This window comes from Aethalodelphis obliquidens, unplaced genomic scaffold, assembly GCF_003676395.1.
Source record: "Aethalodelphis obliquidens isolate GAN/ISIS:26980383/991018 unplaced genomic scaffold, ASM367639v1 scaffold3, whole genome shotgun sequence".
Classification (NCBI taxonomy): domain Eukaryota; kingdom Metazoa; phylum Chordata; class Mammalia; order Artiodactyla; family Delphinidae; genus Aethalodelphis; species Aethalodelphis obliquidens.
The window spans coordinates 25,033,705-25,056,275 of record NW_020837947.1 but is presented as its reverse complement, the minus strand read 5'-3'; the positions used below and the strand labels follow the sequence as shown (position 1 = coordinate 25,056,275).

The following is a 22,571-nucleotide window of genomic DNA, read 5'->3' as shown; positions in this document are numbered from 1 at the left end:
ACAGATGGTGTAGGGAAAGCTATTGTCTTTCCCTTAGGATTAGTGGTGTTCCTATGTTACGGGCAAAAGAGAAATGAATGCAGACCCTAGAGACTCTATCATTGATTTTAAAAATATTAAAATTACAGAAGATATGATTTACCTAGCTGATCAGATCCTTCCAGTAAGGTCAAAGAGGCAACTGAGTTACTGGCTCCATACTGGTTGGTTCAGTAATAAAAGTGATAAAAGTTCTTAACTCTGAGGCTCTGGAAATATAGATAGATAGATAGATGGATGGACAGATAGATAGATAGATAATTCATATTGAATACTTATGTGTATGTCTATCTTTATTCAGGCCAAACTATTCTTATACTCTGCACAAAGCCATCCAAAACCTACCCATATTGGTTGGAAAGCCACTCAAAATGTAGCCTACCTGGAAACATCAACCTTGTTATCTTGCAAAGAGCTGTCTTTAAAGTCACTTTTTTAGGTTAAGGCTCATCTCCTAGAAGATCAGTTAAAATATAAATATTACCTGAGTTCTGTAAAAACTTAGCCCATTAATATCTGCTGAACATACTAGTACATATTATTTTTTCTCAAGTTAGTTAGCTGTTATCTAAAGGAGAGAGAAAAATAGAGCCTGAAAGAATGGGATACAGGAGCCCTGGCCCACTAAAGGAGGCAGATGTGAGGGCATGAACCAGAAGCAACTTTCATAAATCCTGTGGATGCAATCTTGCCTGTTTGTGATTAAACTCCTGTGTTATGGGATAAGATGAGCACCCGTATGTCATCGGGGTTACTGGAGCTACCTAGAGCAGAGGAGAAGCATCGCTACTCTTGTCCCATTGCTGTTACAGTCTGGAAGGCAGAGACCACATGCTGTAGAACTGGATGGCAGTAAGAGAGAAGACGCGGGGTGCAGAAGAGTGAGACTTCCTTCCCTAATACAAAGCATTTAGGTAAGGGTGTTAGGAAAAAACACACAAGAGTATGTCTGTGGCACCTGGATGTTGAAATGCTACCTCAAACTGCTATAACATATACCAATATTGCTAGGATAAACTCATTTTGATTAAAAGACTAATAGGCAAGTTCAGAAATAATGATTAGGAGTTTCTAGAGTATAGCCCTCAATAGCAAATAAAAGTAAAAAGACCAGGTGAAGTAATTACAAGGAAAGAAGTCCACAGGTTGGCCAAAAAGAAAAAGGCAAGTTTCGAGATAGGTAGTATTTAGTTGAATACAATAACTGTAATTGTAGCTATTATGTTTATAGTAGTACCAGGCACCAAGTGCTTCATCTGTATAAATTCATTAAATCCTCAAACAACCCTATGAGGTAGGTTCTAGTAACATCACCAGCCACATTTTTTGAATGAAAAAGTAGACTCAGAGAGGTGAAGTAAGCAGCTTGAGGCCACCCAGCAAGTAACTGGCAGAGATAGGATTTAAATCCAAGCAGCCTGGCACCAGAGCCCCTGCTCTTAGCCCTGCTATCTCGGCAGACATTCCTGATGGGCCATGAAAAAACAGGGAGAGGAAGTGAATATAGAAAGAAAAGAAGGAAAGGATTATCCAAAGCATATATAAAGAGAAGCAGAAACAAAATGTATGAGTGAATAACGAAGTAAATCACCCTCTCCACCAGCCGAAAGTATTTTTCATTTTCTTTTTTTTATCAAAGGTTGAAAAATACTGAATCAAAAAGCTATGAAATTGTTTCACCGAAGTACCAATAAAGCACCAGCCCACATAAGTGACTATTTTCTACTGTACTGGTATTTACTAATTATGCTATACTGCTGTCTCTGATGACAAAATGCCACCGATATTGTCGGTACAGCTAATGAAGTCTCTATTCATAATTTGAAGTCCTAGAATAAGTTTTTGGTTTCATGAAGACTTAAGCTCTAAATTGAAAGTCAATTTTATTGTGGGAATGCCCACTGTTCAAGGTACATAGAGATGATGACATAACTTAAATTTCTATCATCCCAATTAATAGTCTTCTCTTACCTTCTCAACAAAACTGAATACATCATCTGCATGGGATGTTAAGATTTGTACCCAGTGCTTCGTTCAGGAAAGAAGCTGGCCCTTTGGGGTACCAAAAGGCTATCAGAATGTATCAATTTCATAAGCACCACCGATGAGGTTAGCGTAGTAATGGTGAGTAGCAATGAGGGGCAACAGAATACAGTTCTGATGAGCCATACCTAGCTCCTTCTGTATGCTGTCAGGGACTCCTGTAATAGTCTTTCTCCTTTTGACTTTCTTCGGTCGTCTTACCAGAGTGTCTGTGTAAATTAGAGACCGCCGAAGGCTGGCCTGGCGATCGAAATTCTCCCCTAATGTAGAGCAGTAGAACAAGCAAAGCAAGGTTATTTTCAAGCAAGGCGACACCATGCACTTTCTTCCAGAAGCTTGTTGTAAAATGATAAGAAGGTATTAATAATGATGTTAGCCAGTCGTACGATGATGAATGAATGCTGAAGGGCAAAAAAGGAAGGCAAGCACATTAGCACCATAAGGCTATTTTCCAACTTCCACGTGTGTGTCCTTCCGAAGGAAGCACCTTGAGCTCATTTGCAAATGAGCTGGAGTGGCAAATACAAACTGGTGAATAACACACTGGAAAAGTGATTTTGTGTTCTTTAAAAAACGTATCATTTTGGAAGTACTTTACAAAGGTCTTCTGGTCACTGAAATCACGCTTAACCTCAGTGTGTATGCAGTGCCAGCGATGAATACCTTTGACTCATCTGGTCCTCTCCAGAGACCAATGTAATGTCTTGTCCTATGTGATGAAACAAATCAAGAATTTTGGATGAAGAGCTTTTTCTTCCATCCAGGAGGCTGATAATTTGGATAGACTGTGGTAATTGCTATGGTGTGAGATACAATGATAATGGAAAAGAAAAAGCCTTATAATGATAAAGTACTTTTATCACAGTGAGACCCAGAAGCACTGATGTTGTGAAAGCTGAACTGCTTCTTGCCGTTTCTGAATCACTTTTTAAAGCTGATCTAAACTCATTTCAGTTATGTTGAAACCAAACCCAGAATGCCACATCCACAGGACTCTTTTTCTTTCTAGCGTGTAAGCTGTGTGATTCACACATCATGGGAAACCATAAAATAGTAACGTATCAGTTATTGATTGGTCTGCTTTAAATTTATCAGTTTAATTAAAGAAAGTTTTATAGTATTGACCTTGTTAAATGGTTCTTCTCAAAGAGATTTAAAAAAAATACATACACAAAATACATACTTTTATGTTCTAAGAAAAGTATAAAAATTATTCACTCTTTTTAGCAATATTGACGCACATTCAAAGTGGGTATGTTGTAAACAATTTATCTTCTATTTTAATGGGAATAAATTGTGAATAGAACCAATAAGGTTCTAGTCAAAACAGAGGATAAAAGATCTGAATGATCAAAACACATTTCACCTACAAAGCAACAAACTTAGATAAGCGCTTGCAAACTTGAAAATGCTCACACTTCTGTTCCTAATGGAGAAAAACAGAAATGACTTAGAGAAGACCCTGAAACGCTGGAAGGTACCATCACTGTGATAAATGGGTCACTATGTACAATAGCATACATGGCGCTTGTAAGGGACAAGTCAGGAGTTCACTGGTCCACTAGTTCCCTGAAGCAGAGGAAAAATATTTTCTTGGATCAAGCCATTAAGAATGGACAGAACATTAACGGATAGCTGCATTTAGTCTCCAGTTTTGCTTCCTAAACCAAAACAAAGATAAACCACCCAAGCTCCAAAGAAATTAAGAAACAAATCATGAAGATGAACATCTAAGACATACACCATTACTGGCGCCGACACTCCATCTTGAATCGTGACCTAAAAGGACTGTCTCCCCCACTGGATTATACATTTCTGGAGGGTAGGGTCCGTAATCATGTACTGTAGCATCGCCTGTGGCATTCAGCTCAATGCCTGATACAAAGCAGTTATTCAGTAAATATCTACTGAATTGAGAGGAATTTAATTATTCCCTTTCATTGAAAAATGGCATTAGTTGGTCATGGTTACTACTTAGAAATCAATTTAGCTAGCTCGAACATCAGTACAAAGGCAGTTTGTAAGAAGTGCTTAAGTATGTTTACCCACTCTATTTATCTTCCAGGTGGAAGAGTTGTTATCCCACATGGCCGACTATGGGACATACTCATATGTACATTTTATTTTAAACATTTTTTTCTCAACTCTTAGAACATGACGAGTCCCACAGGACTATGACTAAAGGGATTAAATTGATTTTCAAGCCAGCAGATCACTGTGCTAATGTTCTACCTCTATGCCTGGCGAGCATCTCTCTGGATTTGAAATAATATATTTATTGGCATTCTCCCCTCTGCTGAACTGTACTGCAAACCAAATAGAAGGTCAATGTTCATCCAAAAAAATGAACACATGGCAATGCCCTACAGGAAGCTACATTTTTATTTCAAAAGTCTTCTAGGGCTTTAGAAATATATCGTTTAAAGAGCAGGAAGTTGTATAACCTATGTCAATTCAACCACTAAAAGTAAACATTTTAAATTTAATGCTTATTTATTCCAGAATATTAGAAAAATTACTTCTTTATGAAATGTGTGTGTATATGTGAACACACGGATCTAGAAAATGGATCAATAAATACATAATTAGGTATTTGCTTTCTACATTTCCAAAAACGTTAACCACTCAGAATTAAACTGCATTTTTTCCTAACTCATACTGCTCATTTGTTTATTGTCATTCACCTTTCCTGTGTGGCATTTTCAAGCCCTCCTTTTAAACTCTATGTAATTCATATCCACTTAGTCGTCACACAGGAGAGAATTAAGTTCAAAGAGACTGACAGTGTCTGCTGTTGTGACAATGTATTTCACTGCAAATTATTCTTTATTCCTGAAACTCTAGTTACTCTGTTTTAAATTTCCTAATTTCACGATAATGCATTTTACCCTAATGCCATTAAGGACTGTCACATTTCATAGCACAATCTTATCTTATAATATTATTTCTGAGGCATTTAATCATATATAATGTAATTACATTTCTGCTGCATTTACTCAATCAAATAATGTAATGCATTATCTTGTAGAAAATATGCACCATGTATTTCATTGAGCAATAAACATTGTACTTTGTTCTGAAACGTAACTACGTATAAAAATATCTTTAAAATATATGATCTAGGGCTTCCCTGGTGGCGCGGTGGTTGAGAGTCAGCCTGCCGATGCAGGGGACGCGGGTTCGTGCCCCGGTCCGGGGGGATCCCGCGTGCCGCGGAGTGGCTGGGCCCGTGAGCCATGGCCACTGGGCCTGTGCGTCCGGAGCCTGTGCTCCGCAACGGGAGAGGCCACAGCAGTGAGAGGCCCGCGTACCGCAAAAAAAATAAATAAATAAATAAAAATAAAATATGATCTAGGTAAATGAGAATCACGCTCAGAAAAATCAATGTTATTTTTATACAAAATGGAATGAAATGCCATGCTATTCCTTTAAGGCTTAAGTATAGCAAATATGGAAAAATGCACATGGAATTTAAAATAATTCAGGTACTTATTTATTAAATTTCTCTGGAATTCAAAATAGAGTTTTAAATGTAATTTTTAAACATCCTGTAAGGTTTTAAAAAGTTCATCAGTAACTATCAAAATGTTTTCAGTTCCTTACAGAATGTTTTTAGTCCCTTACAAAATGCTTTTAGTCCCACCAATGCCATGGTAAAAAGCTTTCTAAGTAGTCAAGAGCAGTTGCCTCAGAAACATAGCAAGGGTGCTATGGGTTTTCATCCTAATTTTTTAAAAACTTATCCTTATTGGTCACCTGATTTTTTTTAGGTTCTGGCCCTATAAGCCAGGCTTTGTATGGACTGATTATCAATATAACTATCAGTAAACTATTTCTCTTGAACACATAGTCTAATGGCTGAAGCTACTAACTCTTAACGTGTCTATTTTGCATTTTGTACACTCCCCAAACCACTGACCTAGCTTCTCTGCAGGCTATGGAAGTGATAAAGTACAAAAGCTTTGATATCTTTTAACAGTTCTTCTACATTTGTGAAATACTGTCGTTGAACTTTATGTACCTTGTTGTCACTTTAATTATCATAGATGATATTTTTAAATTCAGAAGGAATGGATTTTTATTTGACGGTTATAGAATTCAAATTATGGAGCTCAAGATATAATTTTACCACCCTATTAAGTTTTTTAAAAAATATATTTATAGTTATTATTAATTCACTTGATATTTTTATTTCAAGTAATTTTTCTCTTTTTCTACTTGAGAAAACAAGAAGGTAAGCAAATCATTCAGAAATATCACTGAAGTGTTATATCTTCACTTCTAAAAATCAGTTAAAATAGCCCTTCAGAAGGTAAACCTAATTTTTTCTTACCCAAGATCACATTTGGAAGATATTCCCATATGGCCAAAATATTTTTAGAAGGCAAATCAATTAAAAGAAACACTTCAGCTGAATGGCTGGACCACTGAGTTCTTTGACATCAACTTTTGATGACATAGAGTCTTCTAATCTAAAAGCAATATATATTTGACATGCACACACATATATATGTTTTAGTATTCCCTTCATTAAACAAAGAGCAGGAAGTCAGACCACAGCTATTTACCTGTGATGTATAAATGACATGCTAAGAGCATATAACAAACAAAGAGCCATAGTCATTCTCCCAGAACATTTGGAACCTGTCTGCAGAGCAAAGCATACCAGTTATGTTAATAGGAACTACATCAGCCTGGACTGTTTGGGCCTGCTGTCGCATCTTCTCTTCCGGTGTTGGCAAGGGAAGTGATTTGGTCCAGTTGGTTTGAGTATTAAAGTCAGAGAAGTCACTTGAGGTTGGCGTTTTAGGTCTCCTGGTAGAAAGTCTTTCCTCTTCCGACGAAGAGATAGAACACTGCAGGGAAAAAAGTGAGAGGAAGCCATAGTATGTGTAAATGCTGGCAGAAACATTTAAAAATACATTTCTTTAAAAAAATTTTTTAACTGATTTGAAGCAAGCCATAAAGAAAAAAATTGGTCACATTTAGGGACAGAAGCAACGGTTTGCAAGAGAAGTGTTCATCACCTTGAGTATGACCCATAATATATATGATTTGCAGAGGCCTTAGTCTCTAAGCCATGAGGACTGCAAAAGGTTTTGCTGACCCACAAAAGTTTTTAAGCCTCAATCTCATTTCCTTTAGGCTCTGACCTCAAAGAACAGTTTGAAAATGACAGAGCTTTTGTTGCTCAACTATCTGTGCTCTTCGGAAACCATTTATATGGGGGAAAAAAAAATCAGTGTGAAATTGTTAAATTATAAGAAGCTGACTGAAGCTCTGCTTGGAGCTTATCAAAGTCCCGTGAAAACATTTCTAGCAGTGTCTGTTTTTATACAGATTAACATGCTAACTGGGGAGCCCTCGTCAATACCCTTCTTCCTGTAACATCTTAAAAAGTGTAAGCAAGAAAGTTGTTTTGGCAAGCATTTTATGATGAACTTCACCATGGCTCCAGTAGCTGGTTCTATGACAAGAAAACACCAAGAACTCCAAAGAAATGTGACGGTCTCAGGAACAGCAGCAACAATAACAACAAAAAAGGGTAATTCACTTTTGTTGGGAAATGGCAGGTTATAATCATAATAAACGCTTAAGGACTGCTCTTCAAGTCAAAAGCATTTAAACTAACTACCACCTAAGGCAGTTAAGACAGGTTTTCCTTAAAAATGAAAAGTCAATAAACCTTCCCAAGGGAATTCCTAGAATACTAGCACCCAGGTCAATTCAGCACCCCTCAACCACACAGCCCCCCAAAAGGGTAACTGCTATCCTGACTCCTAACACCCCAGCTTCATTTGCCTGTAATTGAATTTTCTCTAAGGGAAAGTATATTGTATTTTCTGTTTCGTGACTTATTTCTTTCATTTAACGTTATGTTTGTGAAGATTTTTCTATCTTTAAAAAGCACATGTTGGGCTTCCCTGGTGGCACAGTGGTTGAGAGTCCGCCTGCTGATGCAGGGGACACGGGTTCGTGCCCTGGTCCGGGAGGATCCCACATGCCGCGGAGCGGCTGGGCCCGTGAGCCATGGCCGTTGAGCCTGCGCGTCCGGAGCCTGTGCTCTGCAACGGGAGAGGTCACAACAGTGAGAGGCCCGCGTACCACAAAAAACAAAAAGCATGTGTTGATGCATTTCTGGATTTAACACAAGTTTCCAAGAGGACATCAGTAAGACATCTACAGAAATGCATTAGTTAGATATCTCAAACAAAAGAACACTGCCATCTCTGTTTACTGCTATTGAATTAACCCTCCTGCAAAATATCTGTATTTATCCTACAACTACTAGCACTCCACAAATCTGAAAAAGACTACACAAGGGCTAATGAAAATGGGATGGTGCGGGGTTAGGGCTCTAGGCTAAGAATCCAAAGCCTCAGGTCACTCACTTTACAGTTAATTGATCTTGAAGCTGTTCCTAAACACTGAAGTTTACTTAGCTGTAAAAAAGGGCTATCCTCCCTCCCTTCCACACGCCACTACAGGTATTCGTGAACCTAGTGACATGAGAGCTGTGGGAAAGCCATCGTGGAAATAAAAATATAAATCATATGAACAGACATCTCAATATTTGAGACTTTATATTATTAGTGTATAAAATGATAACCTAGCTTCTTTGCCACCTAAGGAAAACGTGAAATGTGTGTAATTAAATTGACAATATACTCAATTTATAATGAGCATATGTTACTGACATCCTATGATGATACTAAATTGCACGATATCTATTCATATTTGATCCAACACTGGTCAAAATGATCACAACTCCTACAGATCCTTGAGAGGCAATCAAAGGGAGTTTTGAATCAGCAGCAGCTAAGCCATGCCGATGTAAATCAATTATTTCTATCCTTTTTGCAGTTGTGACACTCGCGTTGGGTTTGATTTATAATACTCATGATCTACCCTTATGTTGCAGATACACAAATTAAAATTAATTTTATTTGAGAATTTCATGCAGTTTGTGTAAAGGTCACATGTCTGAAGTTGAATCTCAGTTTAGTAAATTAGGTTACTCTGATTTTCTGATATCTATACACAGAAATAATTTTTCAGGCAACTTTGAAATACAGCACAAATTTTAAAGGCCATAAGAAGCAAATCCTAATCAAAAAGGTCTGAAAGAAAGAAAAAGTAAAGCTTCAGCTTGATGGAGAATAAATAGCATGGTGACACCCTACCGAGAGGGCTCCCTTTTCCGTGTGACGTCTGCCGAGGGAGGGGGAGAAGCACTGTTCTGTGGTCTGTATTTGGCTCAATGGGGCTCATCAGCCTTAGTAACCTACCTTTCTTTCAGTTGGCTGAGAGTGTCAGAATTGAAAACTGTCACAGTGCAATAGTACTTCAGTTCAGCCTCGTTGCCATGGGATGATGACCAGGGACCGCTCCAGTATGACAAGTGACAAAGATCATCTTTTTTTTTTTTTGAGGTACGCGGGCCTCTCACTGCTGTGGCCTCTCCGGTTGCGGATCACAGGCTCCGGATGCGCAGGCTCAGCGGCCATGGCTCATGGGCCCAGCCACTCCGCGGCACGTGGGATCCTCCCGGACCGGGACACGAACCCGTGTCCCTTGCATCGGCAGGCGGACTGTCAACCACTGCGCCACCAGGGAAGTCCTAAGATCATCTATTTTATGAAGTGCTCCCTTCCTTTGCAAGAAAACTTCCGAGACATGCAGGTCACAGATAAAGTTATATGCAAATGGGACTGTTATACAGTGCCACAATCTACTAAAGAGAAATAAAAAACCAGGACGGTACAACTTCCAGAATGATCTGACTCCCATCCTTCTCAGCATTTATAAATGCAGCAGGGGAACAGGAGAAACCTCAATCATCTCAATGGCCGAACACATCACAATTACTCCATTAAGATGGATACTGTAATGCTCTGGTTATTACCTTAGCCTCTTAACTGGTCTCCATGCTCTGACCTTGTTGGCCACCCTCCTCTGCTCCCCACTGCCCCTTTAATAGTCTACTGCTCAACACAGAAGCCAGAGGGATCCTTTTAAAACATGTCAGATCCATATATACACTACCAAACGTAAGGCAGACAGCTAGTGGGAAGCAGCCTCATAGCACAGGGAGATCAGCTCGCTGCTTTGTGACCACCTAGAGGGGTGGGATAGGGAGGGTGGGAGGGAGGGAGATGCAAGAGGGAGGGGATATGGGGATATATGTATACACATAACTGATTCACTGTGTTATACAGCAGCAACTAACACAACAATGTAAAGCAATTATACTCCAAAAAAGATGTTTAAAATAAATAAATAAATAGAATATGTCAGATCATGGCTGCTCCTGTGTATCCTTACTATAACCTACAAGACCCAACATGACCTATGAACTGGCCCACTGCTACCTCTGACCTCATCTTCTACTATTCTATCCCTTATTTATTCTACTCCAGCCTCACCATCCTCCATCCAGTTCCTTGTACAAACCAAGCACTCTCTTGCCTCAGGGCCTTTGCACTTGCTCTTCCCTTAGACATCCTCACAGATAGCACCTTCTTATTCTTCAGGTGCTTAGTCAAGAGTCCCCTTCTTGTTGAGGTCTTACCTGTCCACTTACCTAAAATTTCAACTCCTCCCCAATATTTTATATCCCCCTTCTCAGCTTTCTTTTTTCTCTTCAGTACATATCACCAGTATGCATATATTTTAGTTATTCACCTTGTTTGTCTCTCCCATGAGAATGTAAGTTTCAGAAGGCTTTAAATCAGAATTGCATAGAGAGCTATTTCACAATTTTAGCTAAAAAAGGGGGTCACCATTTAGTAACTGATTGTTCAATGCCTTGCCCTGGGTTACAGGCTTTATAGGAATTGGTACCTCATTTAATCTTTACGGCATTAGCCTTGTTTTGTAAATAAGGAAATGGAGTAAAGCAACTTCACTTTTGGGAACTTCACAAGTGGGCAACTGGGACTAGAACCCACGTGTGCCCTCAGAGCTTCTGCTGTCAAACGGTGTAAAATAACAACTTGGCAATATTTGCAATAAATTACTAGGTGTTCTATCTAAAATTAAAATCTCCGGACTTCCCCGGTGGCACAGTGGTTAAGAATCTGCCTGCCAATGCAGGAGCCATGGGTTCAATCCCTGGTCTGGGAAGATTCCACATGCCGGGGAGCAACTAAGCCTGTGCACCACAACTACTGAAGCCTGTGCGCTCTAGGGCCCACAAGCCACAACTACTGAGCCCGTGTGCTGCAACTATTGAAGCCGGCGTGTCTACAGCCCATGCTCCACAACAAGAGGAGCCACCGCAACGAGAAGCCCGCGCACCGCAATGAAGAGTAGCCCCCAGTCGCTGCAACTAGAGAAAGCCCGTGCGCAGCAATGAAGACCCAACACAGCCAAAAATAAATAAAATAAAAATAAAATCTCCATTTATATCTCTGAATAAGAACAAAACCTTTAAAAAAGCTAGAGTAAAGTCAACAGTGTGGTGTAGCAGGTGGAACACTACACTCTGGAGTAAAAAACAGTATCATCATGCTGGCTCTGTCATTTACCAGCTGTATGTTTTGAGCAACTCAAGCTCCTGTGTTGAGAACAGAATAACTTAAATAGCGTCACCATGCTTCATGTTAAGGGATCCCTCGGTACAGGGTAAATTATTTTTTTAAATATTGAGTTTAAAGTGGTCTTGCTTTCAGAACTTAAATGCAGTTTTAAAAACTGTAAATTGATCAGTAATGTTCATTAACACCTTATATCCTTATCCTGGAAGGAATGGACAGTCACAAATGAAACATAAGAAACCTTGATTTCTTGTGTCAAATTGCTTAATTCACAAAGGGAGATCACCTGCCATACCAGCAGTTGTTTTGTGAATTTTGGATGCTGTTAAGTTCTGCATTTCAGAGACTACTAGGTCCTGTCTGGAAATCAGACAAGCTCCCACCAGATGGATGGTGGGGCCTGAAACATGGTCTCTTTGGCAGACGGCCAAGTTAACAAAAAGTGGGCTTAACTATGAAACACATGTGCCCACCCAGGCTTTTTTTTTTTTTTTTTTTAAATCTGCTATGCTTTTAAAAATTAGAAAACCTGGGCTTCCCTGGTGGCACAGTGGTTGGGAGTCTGCCTGCTAATGCAGGGGACACCAGTTCAAGCCCTGGTCTGGGAGGATCCCACATGCCGCGGAGCGACTAGGCCCGTGAGCCACAACTACTGAGCCTGCGCTCCGCAACGAGAGAGGCCGCGATAGTGAGAGGCCCGCGCACCGCGATGAAGAGTGGCCCCCGCTTGCCACAACTAGAGAAAGCCCTTGCACAGAAACGAAGACCGAACACAGCAAAAATAAATAAATTTAAAAAAATTAGAAAACCTAATTATAGCCAGAGTTAAAGTTAGCATTCATTTAGCGATTATTACATAAAAATAGATACAGAACAGATGAAACTATATAGAGCACCATTTAAGAGGAAAACCACATACATTCCGGTCCTTTTTACAGGACACTTACTTAGTCGATGGTGTTTTTCTCTCCAGAATTAAATCTTTCTTGGGTCAACTCTTTCTTTTTAAAGATTCTAGATAGTTTTATAAGGTGCCAAAATGTTTGGAGTCTTTTTTGGCTATATGCTTCTTCCACCGTCAATACACTGAGACACAAGACATCCTGACTTCATTCTCTTCTCTCCTTATTCCTCCCCCGGGCCCCCTGGGCCCTGGACCCAACAACAAAAACCAAGGGTAGTGGTTTGGGGGGATCCACACAGAAGCACAGTTCATGGCCCATCCAGCAGCTCCACGATGGCCAGGAGGTGGTTTCCACATTCACATTATTAAATAATTTCAATTGTTCCTTCTCTCCTACTCAGTATATTACCACAAACCTAGCCTCTTTATCATGGGCTCTAAACTTTCTTACCCTGTACTGAATTAAAATATTTTGGATTTAAACGATCACATATTAAGTGAACCTAAATGTTCAAAGTGATAATGTAATTTCCTCCTTTTAACAACCTTTTACTATAATAAATCATATATACAAAATAACATGAATTTTTAAGACCCTACTACCCAACTCATGACTTAAAATAGTACCAAAAAACTGCATCCACCCCAAACTTTTCCCTGCTTCCCCCGAGGTAACCACTCTCCTGAATTCTATGTTATTTATCATTCCCTAAATTGTTGTTATGTGTGTGCATAAATATGTCTAAATTACATATTTAGACTTGCTTGACTTTATAAAAATGGTACCATTCTCTTTGTAGTGTTATTTACTTACCATTGTTTCAAAGACATATCCATGTTGTTGTGTGAGCTACAGTTAATCCATTTCACTGAAGCCTACATTCCATTCTAATACATTTATTTATCCACTCTTTTACTGATGGATGATGGGTTGAAAAAGATGTTCTTCCTAGTATCTCAACAATTCAAAACTCCCCTAAGAGAGTAGTTAGCAGGAAAGAGCTGTAGCTAAGCCTCAATTCCGCATACACTCATTGTTTGAGGGAAAACAGGGGCTGTGGAGTCACAGATTTGGGTTTTAATCCTAGTTCACTTTTGGGGGTGCAGGGTGTGTTCACTATCTTGATTGTGGTGATGGTCTCCTGTATGTATCAATATGTCAAAACTTATTAAATTGTATACTTTAAAGACGTGTAGTTTACTTTATGTAAATTATACCACATAATGCTCTTTTTAAAAAGAGAGAGAGAACTCTGTTTCAGGGTTTAAAAGCTATGTGATCTTAAGCAAGTGGAGTAATCCCTCCAAGATGCATCTGTGACATGCGCACAATGCAGGCTACCTTGCATGGCTGCAGTAAGTATTAAGTAGACTCACACACAGCACCGAGCCCAGCCTCTGAGCTTTTCTTTGTGCCGGGTGCTTGGCTCCATACTGGGAATAAGAGATCAACACAGTGAGAATGCTGTGTGTCTGTCCCCCCGTCCTGCCCCAGTCTAGAATGGAGGGCAGATATGAATACAGCCCATTCCAATTTAATGGGATGTGTGTAGCAAGAGAAACCGGAACAAGTTATGAGAGACAGCCTCACTGTTTGAATGCATAAAGGCCTGGAAACGACAGACCCCAATCTTCCCACCCTGCCTGCAAAGGTGCAGAGTAACAAGGGCCACAGACTGCACAGCAGTGAACACGAGGAGCCAGCAAAGACTCCCCTGTGCTTCCACTGTGTCCTCCTGAAACTACCCACCCAGAGAGACCCAGTGAGAAGTGACTGTATCTAGGATCGTCGTAAAGGTTTTCTAGATGGTAAGTTACCCTAGGCTAGGGGCCCTGTCTGTATACTGAGACCAAGCAGGACTTAAATGGTCTTTGAAAACAATAGCATGAATGAATGAACATCAGACAAGTCAAAAATAGAAGGAAAAATGACAACGGCAGGCATAATGTGAAGGCACTGGGTAATTTAGTAATCTTGCCCTTTTATTTCACCAATATGGTTCAATGAAAAGAAATGAAATATAAGGTGAGAAGCCCTGGGTCATGTCCTCTGACTCATTCTGGCTATGTGATCTTCTTGGGAAAGTAATTTCATATATCTGAGTTTCAGTTTCCAGATGGTTACAATGATAGTAATAATTATTAAAGTACCCATTTCATGGGAGTGCTTGTGAAAATGAGATATAATTTTGAAAAAGTTCTAAAGCATTTTACTATCATTATAAAGTTAGTACCAGTATAACCACTGGTAGTTCTACACGTAGATAACCTGTGAAGACACAATTAGAAATTTTTTAGTAATTGCTGAAACCTCTCAAATTCATTGCCTTAGGTAGGAAATTCTATGTGGGTGGAATAAAAGACTCAGAGTGACTGAAAGAGTGGCCAATTTTCATAAAACCAGACAGTTTATAAGACACTAGTCATCATCATTTGAGCATATACTATGCACCAGGCACCATGCTTACGGATCTTACAAACCTTAATTCACTTCAACCTCACAATCATCCTCAAGGTGGGTGAGGTAATCATGCAATATATTATCAAAACCAGAACACCTCTGAGAGTGAAAGGGGTGCTTTGAATCATCACACAGAACAGCAGCTGTAAACCAGACTGTCCTGAGCAAAACCAGAACATGTCATTTATGACTCTTCACAGTTGAGGAAACTGAAGCTCACAGAGGGAAGCAATTTGCCAAGGCCACGAGCTTCGACAGGTGGAAAAGCTGCCCCGGACCGGTGCTCTGGAAGCATCACTTTATACAAGCCTCCTCCATGTGCAGTCACAGAGTAAGGCTACTGTCCTTCTGTCGTCTTCTAAATCCTCCTCCAATCTAAATATCTCTTATCAGTGAAGACTAAAACAGAACCTGAGATGCCAGTTCAAAGAAAAACAGAAACTAGAAAAGAAAGCTTCTGTTTCTCTCAATACCATTAGAGCCAACGATTTATTGCCACAATCCCAGTCTAATTTATCTGTTTGGGGGGGAATTTTATGCAAGAGATTGAGTAATGACTGACATTCTTTCTGCTGAGACAATGGGGCCTCTATGAATGTTTCCTTGATTCAGTGAAGATATTCATCAAACATAACCTCCAGCAATGGCAGTTGGAGAAATGCCTTCTCAAGGAAGTGTTCTGTCATCTATAACTGAATTTTCCTCAAATACCTGAATAACCTCTTTGGTAGTACCTGGTACACACTGAAAACTGAAAGAACAAAAAAATGTCAAGGCTAGGACAATACTAAAGCGATGCCTTACTTTTTGATTTCACAGTTGAATAAAAAGGTATTTTGTGAGATTTCTGAATCTCTTTGCAGACAGCATTTTTCATGCAGCATGTTTACTATTTAATGATATACATAACATATATAGTTGGAAATATTTCAAGCAATTTCTCTTCTTGCTACACTACACCACTACTTTGAAAGATGTATGTGGATATCATTAGCAAAATACCTTTCACCACACCATAAACACAAGTCCTACTTGGGAAATGTTTTGCATTAGGATAATTATTCTGGAACGATTAGCCAGAATAAATAACCAAAACAGACGTCCCCTAAGTTTTCTGTTCTAATTTATGTCCTTAACTTTTGCCCTATTAGCAGCTCTCATTTTAGGAGAGTGTTTCTATCCTAAGCACATAATAGATGCTTAATTATTTCTTGAATGCAAGTTACGTGCTTTTCATCCTAATTTTGCTCTCAGACCATTTGTCCCTTAAGCATTTGTTAACTTACCTGTCCCTTCTTCTCTATAGTTCACTGCTCTCCTCACCATAGCCCCACCTCCACTGCCCACCTGGAAATACAACGTGAAGGGTTTCCCCAGTAGAATTTTCCCTCTAAACAGTTGGGATCATGTTTAAAATGATCCCAACTGTTAGAATGACATTTAAGGACATGACTGCAGTTAGGGGTCTTGGTCTTAACGTGGAGACCACAAGATGTTAGCTTGAAGCCCCTCGTAACAGTTAATGGATTCCCACCTGATCTCAAACGTCAACTTCATCATATACTAAATCCCTAAAGATTTAGGTCTACTCCTGGACTTTACAGTCTGTTTTTAATATTCTGTCCTATTGGTCTGTATATCCAGGTGCCACACTGGAGTGATTCTTGACTCTTTATGTCTTAATACCTGGTCAGGCCGGTTCTCCTTCCCCCACCACTGCTCTTCTGTTTTACAGCTTTCCCAGGTAGGAACCTTGGACTCAGTTTCTCCAGTCCTCGCCCTCCTCCTCCCAGCCCCTAAAATAACTCCAAACGAAAACAGAACAAAACTACTCAACTTTTTACAGTAAGTCCCCTACATATGAATCTTCAAGTTGCGAACTTTCAAAGATGCGAACCGTGTTCACATGTCCAATCACTTAAGTCACATATCTGGCGTACACTGTCACATGCGTGCATCCTCCACAAGTGCTTATGCTTTTGTGTACTTTACTGTACAGTACTGTATAGAGTAGGGTAGTACAGTATCTTTATTTCAAGCCCAGGTTGTCCGGAAGCAAGCGTAAAAGCAGCAGTGATGTAGCCGGTACCATACTGTACTTTTCAAGGTACTATACTGTAATATTAAATATGTTTTCTTTATTTTTTGTGTTTTTTTATACGTATTGTGTGAAAAGTATTGTAAACCTATTACAGTACAGTACTATGTGGCCGATTGTGTTAGCTGGGTACCTAGGCTAACTTTGCTGGACTTACGAACACACTGGACTTACGAACATGCTCTCGGAACAGAACTCGTTAATATGTAGGGGACTTACTGTATTGGTATTGTGTTAATTTTTAAAATTAACTTGGGCAGAAGTACAGCTCCGATCTTAGAGAACAATTTTCCACTCACCACTTTCTAGATAAAGAAATTAATGCCTTGAAGGCCCAAGTGATACATCCAAAGAAATGCAGCAAGTGGCAGAGCTAACACTCGAAATTTGTCTCCTTAACTCCTAGAATAACACCATCTCTTAACTTTAGCTTTTAACTTCCCCCTTCCTCACCATTCACAGCCACTCTTTGGATCTCGAGGTCCTTAGGGCTTCTTGCCTGTTGCAGTAGTCTATAAATGTTCTTCTTACACACCTCACCCTCTCCCAACCCCTTCCCCATTTCGTGACTGCCCAAGTCAGAAGAATTTCTCTTTCGAATGTCACTATATGACAAACATTTATTGCATCATGTTAATATATGTAAAAGTTTTCATTCTGGTGAGTTCTCCCTACCTGAGAGCTCTAAGTTTCTTGAGGCAAGTACAGATATCTTATTAATCTTCGCATTTTGTAGTAGCAGGTAAATGCTATATACATTAAGAAACATTTATTCACTGGCTGCTGCTTCTTCCTGGAATGTCCTTCTCCACGATTTCTGCATGGCTCACTCTTTTAATCCCATCACCTCTTTGCTCAGGAAGGCCTACCCCTTTAATTTAAAACTGCAACCTCCTGTTCTGTTTTATTTTACTCTACAGCACACGTCACTTAGTACAGCATCATTGCTTATTTATTCTCGGTGTCTCACCATCAAATCAAAGCACCATCAAGGACGAGTATTTCTTTTGCTTCATTGTTACATCACCAGCACCTAGAAGAGTCCCTGGCACACAGAAGATGCTTAATAACTACTTTTTATTGTTTTTTTTTTTTTGTTTTTTATTTTGCGGTACGCGGGCCTCTCACTGTTGTGGCCTCTCCCGTTGCGGAGCACAGGGTCCGGACGCGCAGGCTCAGCGGCCATGGCTCACGGGCCCAGCCGCTCCGCGGCACGTGGGATCCTCCCGGACCGGGGCACAAACCCGTGTCCCCTATATCGGCAGGCGGACTCCCAACCACTGCGCCACCAGGGAAGCCCAATAACTACTTTTTAAAAAATGAATTATAATTCTGTGTTTAAAGTAGTGAAGGTGATGGATGTGTTAATCAACCCAATTGTGATGGTCGTCTCACAAAGCACACGTATGTCATCACACTTTAAATATATAAAAATGTATTTGTCAATTCTATTTCAATAAAGCTGAAAAAACTTAATCTAAACAAAACAAAATCCTCACCATGTAATTCATCTTCTGATTTTAATTTTCCTTACTCACACCAACAAGAGAAAAGTGAGTTTTTACAATTATAGGCTAGATCAATTTTGAAATAGCTGCTTTTCCTAGTATAATAAAAGACCTTCTTTGTATAGATCTTCCTCAACTTATGATGGGGTTTTGTCAGATAAGCCCACCGTAAGTTGAAAACAAACGTCAAAATGTATATAATTCACTAACCTACCGAACATTGCAGCTTAGCCCAGCCTACCTGAAACATGCCCAGAACACTTAACATTAGCCTAACATTAGCCTACAGTTAGCCTACATTAGCCTACAGTTAGGGCAAAACATCTAATGCAAAGCCTACTGTATAATAAAGTGTTTAATATCTCATGCAATTTATTCAATATTGTACGGAAATCAATACACTGATTATGTCCCTTTAATGAATTCCTTGGGTCCTGAACTTACCTTCTTTGGACTAATTTTAGACTTACAGAAAAGTTGTAAAGATAGTATGGAGAATTCCTTGTGTACCCTTCACCCAGTTTTCCCTAATATTGACATATTACATAATCATGGTACATTTGCCAAAACTAAGAAATTAACGTGGGATAATACTATTAACTAAAAAACAGACTTATTCTGATTTCACCAGTTTTTCCAACTTATGTCCTTTTTTTCTTCTGGGATCCAGTCCAGGATCCTCTGTTGCATTTAGAAGCCTTACCTTTGGATCTGGTTCTTCATCCTCGTCTTGATAATCATCGCAGAATGGACTGGAGTTCGCTGCAAAGGTGGGTCCCTGGGAGTAGTACTGAGAACTCCGGTAGCCATCCTGCCGCAGCTTATCACATTCTGCAGGGGTACAGGCCAGGGAGGGGAGAAAGGGCTTTAAGAACCAGGATTAGTTTAATCCTCCTTACTTACCTTTCCTAGTAATATTTCTCTACGCATAACACAATTTCAAAATAATGACAATATTAATAATAAAAATTATGGTAAAAAGAACTACGAATTAGTAAAGCAGCGGCCACACTCTACATGCCACGTTAATACACTTCAAAGGGATTACCTTTACACCTCACAACAGCCCTCTGAGTCAGCTTTAGGGCAATTAAATCACTTGTTGTGTAATGTTACACAAGTAAGCAGTGGACTCAGAATTTGAACCCAAGGTCTTACTTACCATAATTTTTTTCCAGTTTTATTGCAGTATAGTTGATTTACAATGTTGTGTTAATTTCTGCTATACAGCAAAGCAACTCAGTTATACACATACATATTCTTTTTCTTATTCTTTTCCATTATGGTTTATCACCAGGTACTGACTATAGTTCCCTGTGCTATACAGTGGGACCTGGTTGTTTATCCATCCTATATATGATAGTTTGCATCTACTAATCTCAAATTCCAATCCTTCCCTCCCCCACTCCCCTCCCCCTTGGCAACCACAAGTCCGTTCTCTATGTCTGTGAGTCTGTTTCTGTTTCGTAGATATGTTCATTTGTGTGGTATTTTAGATTCCACATATAAGTGATATGTGATGTTTGTCTTTCTCTGACTGACTTACTTCACTTACTATGATAATCTCTAGGTCCATCCATGTTGTTGCAAATGGCATTATTTCATCTTTTTTATGGCTGAGTAATATTCTGTTGTATATACATACCACCTCTTCTTTAACCATTCAGCTGTCGATGGACATTTAGGTTGCTTTCATGTCTTGGTTATTATAAATTACGCTGCTATGAATATAGGGGTGCACGTATCCTTTTGAATCAGGGTTTTGTCTGGGTATATGCCCAGGAGTGGGATTGCTGGATCATATGGCAACCCTATTTTTAGTTCTTTGAGGAACCTCCATACTGGTTTCCATACTTACTATAATTTTTGACATGAAACAATTGATTAAGTAATTCCATATCAAAAAACACAAGCAATTCTCATGCTAGTCTTGTTTTCTAGACTGATTAGCTGGAAGTGACAAGAGAAATCATGGATTATAGTGCTCTCATTTTGTTTTTACTTCTCAATTTAACTTTGATGCTAAACAGCCTATAATCACTGTGCAGAATGTAGTTAGTACAAGCTGGCTGGCAGTCTGAGATGTCTTCCAGTCCACGGAGGAATGCCTGGCACCACTGAGTGGAAGGTAGCAGCCCTGGATCGCAGGGAGACTAGGACCACTGGCTGCTCAGAGATTAGAGATTCTCTTCAAGGAGCAACAAACCATTGCACTGATAACTCCCATTGGTGGGGGTGAGCACAGAAAGAAGAGTTCTAATGGCTTTTCAAAGCCCTAGGAGCTCTCCTATTACCCAGATACCTCAGAGGAGCATTTGCCTTGCAAAACGATTCCCCACAGGGTTCCTTTAAATATCCAGCTTGGTAAAGGAAGGTGACATGTGTTTGGTTTTGGACAAGTTTCTTCTTTGCACAGCTTTACAAAACCATGCGCCTAATGGCACAGAACTAAAGTAGGGCATCTTCAGAGTTCCCTTCTAACACTAGGAGCTAAGCTTCTTCTTCAAAGAGGAGATTAATAGTTGCTTTAGTGGAGGGATAAAAATTCTGCAACTGGAGAATAAAAAAATCCTTACTCTCCTGTGCTATCTACCTCACAGTGGGAGTGGAGAACCAAACCAAAACTATAAATCAGATTTTTTAAAAGTCCCACGGAAATAGTCACGAGGCTCTTTTAGAATGCCAAACTAACTTAAAAATTAATAATTTAATGATATAATAATCATAAGAGAGCTAAACCCCACTACTTCAGTTACTTATGGGCTGAACAATGTGTGGGCTGGCAACCACTGTTAATACTGAGTAAAAGAGAAAATTAAAAAAAAAAATTTCGGAAACTTCCAGAACACACTTTTAAAAATGAGGATTTACTAACCCTAACCCTTTTCAGTGAGAAATACTTTCACATTTTCTCCAATATTTGACAATCTCTCTGCAAAAGTAGATAGTACAACCAGACTCTATGCTCTCGTTCTACAGCGATGTTACCTGGAGCGTGACAGCTAGTTTTCAAACGGTGTTCTGTGCAGAGTTCTGGGATTCTGTAAATATTTGATTTTATTTTTTTATCTTAAAGCTAAGATAAAAAATAACAGCTCCATAGTTCTACATGTCATTAACTTGTATTGCTAAATTAACTTTTCTGTAGTCCTATAAAACTGAAGTCGCCTAAGGATTCAGGGTGAACCTCGTAAAACAAACCAATAAAACCTATTACCACTGGCAGCTACTTATCACGCAGTTCAGTGCTTTCAAACAGTTGCCAAACAAAACAAAATACAAAGTGAAGGCCAAGGGCCTCTTCAACTAAGTCCTTTCCCTGTTCAGAATAATCCTTTCTCCCCTCATCCACTGACCTTATGAAAAGTACAAGTCTCAAATTAGAGAAGTTTATAATATTAAAAAATCTGTTTCACGTACCAGGTACCATGTAAGAATGTATTTGAAAAAGATTCCTCTGCAAGGGACTGCTAGGCTAGATCATCTCTAAAGGTGATATTAGTTCTGATATTCTTGGCAATAATATTAAAAATAAGCAAAGTGCTATCATCAAAAAGACAAGAAATAACAAGCGTTGGCAAGGATGTGGACTGTGCACTGTTGGTGGGAATGTAAAGTGGTGCAGCCACTATGGAAAACAGTATGGAGGTTCCTCAGAAAATTGAAAATAGAAGTATCATACGATCCAGCAATTCCATTTCTAGGTATTTACCTGAAGAAAACAAAAACACTAATTCAAGAAGACATATGTACTCCAGTATTCACACAAACATACAGAGGACTATTACTCAGCCATAAAAAAGAACGAAATCTTGCCATTTGCAACAGCATGGATGGACCTAGAGGGTATTATGCTAAGTGAAATAAGTCAGACAGAGAAAGACAAATACTGTATGATTTCACTTATATGTGGAATCTAAAAAACAAAACAAACCAGAAACAGACTTATAGATACAGGGAGCAAGTGGATGGCTGCCAG

At 39.4% G+C, this 22,571-nt stretch overlaps 1 protein-coding gene across 4 annotated transcripts in view; it reads right to left on the bottom strand.

Annotated features, from left to right (window-relative positions):
• NHSL1 (NHS like 1) overlaps window positions 1-22,571 on the bottom strand; it is a 238,658-nt gene that overhangs the window by 15,328 nt on the left and 200,759 nt on the right. For 2 of the 4 annotated variants that reach the window (XM_027085228.1, XM_027085198.1), the window contains exons 3-5: window positions 19,296-19,423; window positions 6,749-6,938; window positions 2,211-2,342 (exon numbers count right to left, since the gene is read on the bottom strand). In XM_027085228.1, the coding sequence (XP_026941029.1) occupies window positions 2,211-2,342; window positions 6,749-6,938; window positions 19,296-19,423 (450 nt within the window). The remainder of the gene's footprint in view (window positions 1-2,210; window positions 2,343-6,748; window positions 6,939-19,295; window positions 19,424-22,571) is intronic. The other 2 variants (XM_027085210.1, XM_027085219.1) reach the window with 1 other exon arrangement.